This window comes from Camellia sinensis, chromosome 7 (genome assembly GCF_055761805.1).
Source record: "Camellia sinensis isolate YWXY chromosome 7, ASM5576180v1, whole genome shotgun sequence".
NCBI classification, from domain to species: Eukaryota; Viridiplantae; Streptophyta; class Magnoliopsida; order Ericales; family Theaceae; genus Camellia; species Camellia sinensis.
The window spans coordinates 17,102,288-17,108,225 of record NC_138967.1 but is presented as its reverse complement, the minus strand read 5'-3'; the positions used below and the strand labels follow the sequence as shown (position 1 = coordinate 17,108,225).

General features: G+C 33.6%; 3 protein-coding genes across 3 annotated transcripts; all 3 read left to right on the top strand.

Annotated features, from left to right (window-relative positions):
* The first annotated feature begins 258 nt into the window (after positions 1–258).
* On the top strand, positions 259–2,475 carry LOC145795633 (uncharacterized). The gene is made up of 3 exons (XM_082880476.1): positions 259–1,063; positions 1,494–1,981; positions 2,365–2,475. The coding sequence occupies exons 1-3, from the start codon at positions 259–261 to the stop codon at positions 2,473–2,475; spliced, it is 1,404 nt and encodes a 467-aa protein (XP_082736602.1).
* A 54-nt stretch (positions 2,476–2,529) lies between these two features.
* Positions 2,530–3,588, top strand: LOC114278532 (uncharacterized). The gene has a single exon (XM_028220603.2). The coding sequence runs from the start codon at positions 2,530–2,532 to the stop codon at positions 3,586–3,588; it is 1,059 nt and encodes a 352-aa protein (XP_028076404.2).
* Positions 3,589–3,659: 71 nt separating this feature from the next.
* On the top strand, positions 3,660–4,328 carry LOC114278533 (uncharacterized). Its single transcript, XM_028220604.2, has one exon. The coding sequence runs from the start codon at positions 3,660–3,662 to the stop codon at positions 4,326–4,328; it is 669 nt and encodes a 222-aa protein (XP_028076405.2).
* The last annotated feature ends 1,610 nt before the right edge of the window (positions 4,329–5,938 follow it).

Sequence of the window (5,938 nt, the reverse complement as noted above, 5' to 3'; positions counted from 1 at the left end):
AGAAGGAGAAATATTTCAGACCACTCAAACTTTGGTGGGAGAACAGTAACATGCTCTACATGTCAAGCAATGATGTGGATAGAGGAAAAAGTAAGAGATAGTCCATTGAGTTGACCAAAATTTAGTCTCTGTTGTCAAAGTGGACAAGTGATGTTGCCTTTATTGCCAGAAGCTCCTGAATTTTTGTAACAACAGTTTACTCATGTGAGATTTAAAGAACACATAAGGATATATAACTCTCTATTATTCTTCACGTCCATGGGTGGGAAAATTGGTCAGTCAGTGTTAAATGGAAGGGGTCCTTATGTTTTTCGTATTAGTGGAGCAAATTTTCATAAAATTGGTTCGAAACCTGGAACAAGGCCTAAATTTGCACAACTTTATATTTATGGCATTGAGCATGAAATTCGCAATAGAATGGATGTTATGAATAGGTGTGGTGGCACATCGAGAATTGATATGTCCACATTAGAAGGTTTACAGTCAATGTTGAATGTCATCAATCCATATGTATCAATTTTTCACACTGCTCGAGACATGATCCGTGAGAATGATGCTCAAGAATTGCATATTCGCATTTTGAGTTCGAGGAATGGAAGACAGTACACTAGACCCATTACAACTGATATTGCTACATTAATTGTTGGTGATCGGTCTGAAAGCACTAAAAATCGTGACATAATTGTTAGAAAATTGGATGGACATTTACAAAGGATTAATGAAACACATCATTTATACATGCCACTTCAATATCCATTACTTTTTTCCTATGGGACTGATGGATGGAGAAGGTCTATAAGTTTTACTCTGGGTACAAACAACAAACGAGAAGGAGTGTTAATGAGAGAGTTTTATGTATTTAGACTTCAATTTCGAGTTGAAGAAGGGAAAACGCTACTGCAAGGGGGACGTTTGTTCCAACAATTTGTTGTTGATTGTTATGCAGTTATTGAGCAAGATAGACTAAACTTCATCAGGCATAAACAGAATGTGTTGCGGACTGATTTGTATAGAGGTTTAGAAGATTCTATGACTGCGGATGGCAGTGATGCATCAGCCATTGGTAGGAGATTTATACTTCTATCATCTTTTACAGGTGGCCTACGAAATATGATTCAGCATTACCAGGATGCGATCGCAATATGTCGAAATGTGGGATTTCCTGACTTTTTTTATCACATTCACATGTAACCCAAATTGGCTAGAAATTCAACAGGAGGTAACGCGCATTCCAAATCGACGCATAGAGGATATACGGGACATACTTGCGAGAGTTTTCGAATTAAATTGAAACAACTGATGGCATATTTCAAGAACCGAAAATTCTTTGGCAAAATAATTGCAGGTTTGTTTTTATTTGAACTGGTCAATCAGATTTGCTAAATTTAGTTTAAAGTTAACAAACAATATTATTTTTTCTTGAATAGATATTCACATCATCGAATTTCAAAAGTGAGGATTACCGCATTCACACATTATCTTGACATTATCAGCAAATGACAAGATAAAATCGCCAGAGGAAATTGATGATATAATTTGTGCTAAAATTCCTGATAAGGATGAAGATCCATTAGCATTTCAAACAGTAATGAGGTGCATGATACATGGTCCCTGTGGCAGTGCTAACCCTAATGGCCCATGTATGGTGAATGGAAAATGTTCAAAACATTATCTGAAGAATTTTTGTAGTGAAACGAGTATTGATGAAAATGGATTTGCTATCTATAGGCGAAGGGATACAAAGAAAAAATACGTGGTTAATGGATTTGAAATTGACAACAGATGGGTTATTCCATACAACCGTGATCTTATTGTACTGTATAATGCCCATATCAATATTGAGCGTTATGCACACAACAAATTGATCAAGTACTTATATAAGTACATACATAAAGGTCCTGATCGTGCAACGGTTGTAATTGACGATAATGTTAATCGACTTAACATTGATGGACAAAGTCGGTATAGAGAGGCTGATGAGGTAAAACAATACTTAGATTGTCGATATATCTCCGTAATTGAATGTTGCTGGCTTATATTTGAGTTTGAATTGCAAAAGACATACTCTTCAGTTGAACGGTTTTAGTACCATCTACCTAGGGAACAAGCTATTCTATTTAGAGACACAGATAACATTCCGTCAATTATTAATCAACTGGGGGTTCACGAGACAATGTTTACAAGGTGGTTTCAAGCAAACAGAGATCATGTAGATTAACATATGAAGAGTTTCCTAGCTCATGGGTTTGGAACTAGAAACAGAAGAAGTGGAAAATGAGGCAACAACAAATATGCATAGGTTGATTGTATTATGCACATCCTAATTCTGGTGAATGATATTGTTTACGTATGATGCTTACCAAGGTTCGAGGTGCAAAATGTTATGAAGATATTAGAACCGTTAATGGCATTGCGCACCCAACATTTAAATCTGAATGCCTTGCACTTGGCTTGCTAGACGATGATAATGAATGAGATGTAGCTTTAACAGAAGCCTCAACATGGGCATCGGGTGCTCAACTGCGAAATATGTTTTGCTCAATGCTAATGTTTTCTGAGGTTACAAATGCATATGAATTGTGGGAGAATCATTGGTTTGACCTTACTGATGATTTACAAAATAGGGTACAAAGGCAAATTGGGGATGGCAATATGCGTCTCGAAGAATATGAATTGAAAAATTTAGGGTTGCTTGAAATTGAGCACATACTAAATCAGAATGGAAGATCTCTTAAAGAGTTTCCTCCAATGCCACTACCATCATATCGATCAGGTCAAATGGTTACTAATAGACTCATAAGGGAGGAACTGAACTACGATAGCATTTCAGAAATGCAATCTTTTGAATCTTTATATGTGGGATTGAATGATGACCAATTGAAAGTGTTTAACACCATAATGGAAGCTTATTCCACTCATCATGGGGGCTTATTTTTTGTGTATGGGAGTGGAGGAACTAGAAAGACATATTTATGGAGCACTTTAATTGCAAAATTTCAATTCAATAAGAAGATCATTCTTTCTGTTGCTTCATCAGGTATTGCAGCTTTGCTCTTACCCAGGGGACAAACTGCCCATTCCCGTTTCAAGATTCCACTTGACCCTAATAACTCATCATGTTGTTCAATAAATCAAGGGACAGATTTGGCAAGGTTAATTCAAGAGGCGTCGTTAATTATATGGGATGAAGCACCAATGGTTAGTCGTCATGCTTTTAAAGCTGTTGATCGTACATTTAGGGGCATATTGAAAAATACAGAACATTGTTCAGGGGATAAGGTTTTTGATGGAAAACTATTTGTGCTTCGTGGTGACTTTAGACAAATATTGCTTGTCGTACCTAGAGGTGAACGTGAACAAACAATGGAAGCTTCATTACGTAAGTCAACAATTTGGGAGAATTGTCAAAATTTGCATCTTACCAGAAATATGCGTGTTACAGCGCAAGATATTTCTAATCATATGCGTCATGAATTACGTGACTTTGTAGAGTGGATTAAATTGGTTGGTGAAGGGAAAATAATGGGAAGCTCATTTAGTGAAGGCTGTGAACCTAATTGGATACAGATACCAGAAAATTTGTTATAAAAAATGGAGAAAGAGATTTGCACCGGTTAATCGATGCCACCTATCCTGATTTCATAAATAAATATTAGGATATGTCGTACTTAAAAGAACGAGGCATTTTAGCTCCTAAAAATAGTGATGTTGATGAAATCAATTCTATTATGCTTTCGATGCTTCCTGGAGAGATGAAAACTTTTAACAGTACTGATAAATTGTGTCCAACAGAAAGTGAGATCAATGTTCAAGACATGAACCCTCCTGAACTTTTGCATTCTTTGAATTTACTAAGACTCCCAAATCATTGTTTGCAGTTGAAAGTTGGAACACCAATAATGCTTTTAAGAAATGTCAACCAATCTTTGGGATTATGCAATGGCACTCGATTAATTGTTGATAAGATAGGAAATCGAGTAATTGAAGCTAGAGTTATTACAAGGTCTAGAGTTGGTGAGAAAGTACCACTTTCATGTATTGTTTTAACACCTTCCAAAAATCATGCTCCTTTTACAATGAAAAGAAGGCAATTTCCAATAAAGTTGGCATTCGCTATGACAATAAGTACGAGTCAAGGGCAAACTTTGAAGAATGTGGGCCTTTATCTTCCGAATCCAGTCTTCTCCCATGGCCAATTGTATGTAGCTTTATCATGTGCCACCTCTCCATCAGGCTTAAAGGTGTTGATTATTAATAAACAAGGCATATCGGATCATGTCACCAAAAATGTAGTTTACATAGAAGTTTTTAGAGGCATTGATCAATAATTTTGTTCAAGAGTTTCAAATGTGTTTCATTTTCCTAAAAACAATTGTTTTATTATTTCTCTTCATATATTGATTGTTTAAAATAAGTAATTTCATATATAAAAACATATGTTGCATTTGAAATTCACATGTTCATATTTAATTTAATTGTCTGTACATATATTATGTTTAATTCATACAATTATTTTATTTTATAATTAAGTACCCTTCTTTTTTTATCATTATAAATTTTACTCAAATAATAATTAATGTGGTTTATTATTAAAAACAACTTGACTAACATTATGTAATTGTATGTTAAATGTGTTAAATTCATTGTGCAGATAAATATGCGGCCTCCTCTGAATTTGCACTGTAGTGATCGTTTGACCATGCAAAATGTCATAAATGAATTTGAAACTGTACCACATAAAAAGGGTTTACCAGTAGAAAATTTTGTTGATTGGAAAATCAAAATATGTCGAGCAATGCAAAAATTAAGAAAAAAAATAAGTGAAGAAAAATTGATGGAAACAATATTAGACCTTTTACCATCGAGCTGGAATGAAGTAAAGGAAACAATTTTTCAAAAGCATGAAATCAAAGATGCCTCAGACTTAATGGATGCTTTAATGGAGGAGGAACGTGAAGTTCATCCTCTGTGGATTGAACTTGAGCAAGCGCGGATGACTCCAAATTTAACGGTACGAGAGCATATGTTACATAAAGAGCAAGTGTTTTATAAGCTTAGGAAAAAAGGTTTCTAACCCCACATTGCAATATTAGTTCATGCTATAGTTAACACACTTCCAATCTCATGGTCTATTCAAGAAATTCATAAAAAAATTAAAAAAGACTTTCCAGACATGAGAGCATTGATAGTTATGTTGGAGGAAATTGAAAATGATATGATTTGTTTACAAGCATTGGATGAAGCGGAGCAACGCATTGGTAATGAAAATATTAAAATGGAACAACAGCAGCAGTAGCAACAACAAAATAATGGTTGTGAAGAGAATGAAGTGAAGCAACAACCCAAAAATGAGAACAATTAAATCAACACTCCTCATAAGGTAATATATCTATTTTTTTTTTTTTTTTAAAGTTTGTTTGTATGTAAAAAATGATAACAAAAAAAATGTTAACACTTTTATTTTGTACTTTTTGGAACATTTGGACATGATGAGCGACATCTATTGAGTTTTAATTTATCAAATATAGATAGATTTGATTTATGACATTTAGTTTATTATTAGTTTTTTTTAGCAGATATATGTTTTAGACATTAGGTTCATTGAGAAACATCTTATTTATTGTTAATATAGATTATTTCATTAGTTAGAAATCAAGTTTATTGTTTTAAGAAAAATAACTCAATTGGATGATTTAAATATTTTATGAATATTTGCTTTGAAATATTGTCTTCACTTATGAAATTTGAAAAAATGATCTCTATGCATTATGATTATAATTTTATGAATAAACTTAGAAATTAATGAGTTATTAAAAAATTTACACATTATTAAACCAATTCCGTGCATAGCACGGGTTTACCACTAGTATATATGAAATAAAAGTAAGATATGTAATTTCATGTAAATTAATTAGTATAGACACAATAAAAGCAAAAG

Bases quoted from the DNA above. Each gene is read 5' to 3' on its own strand.
- LOC114278532 (XM_028220603.2), top strand. From the start codon at position 2,530: ATGTTTTGCTCAATGCTAATGTTTTCTGAGGTTACAAATGCATATGAA.
- LOC145795633 (XM_082880476.1), top strand. From the start codon at position 259: ATGGGTGGGAAAATTGGTCAGTCAGTGTTAAATGGAAGGGGTCCTTAT. The intron at 1,064-1,493 runs GTAGGAGATTTA...TGACATTATCAG, and splicing joins CAGTGATGCATCAGCCATTG to CAAATGACAAGATAAAATCG. The intron at 1,982-2,364 runs GTAAAACAATAC...ATGCTTACCAAG, and splicing joins GGTATAGAGAGGCTGATGAG to GTTCGAGGTGCAAAATGTTA.
- LOC114278533 (XM_028220604.2), top strand. From the start codon at position 3,660: ATGTCGTACTTAAAAGAACGAGGCATTTTAGCTCCTAAAAATAGTGAT.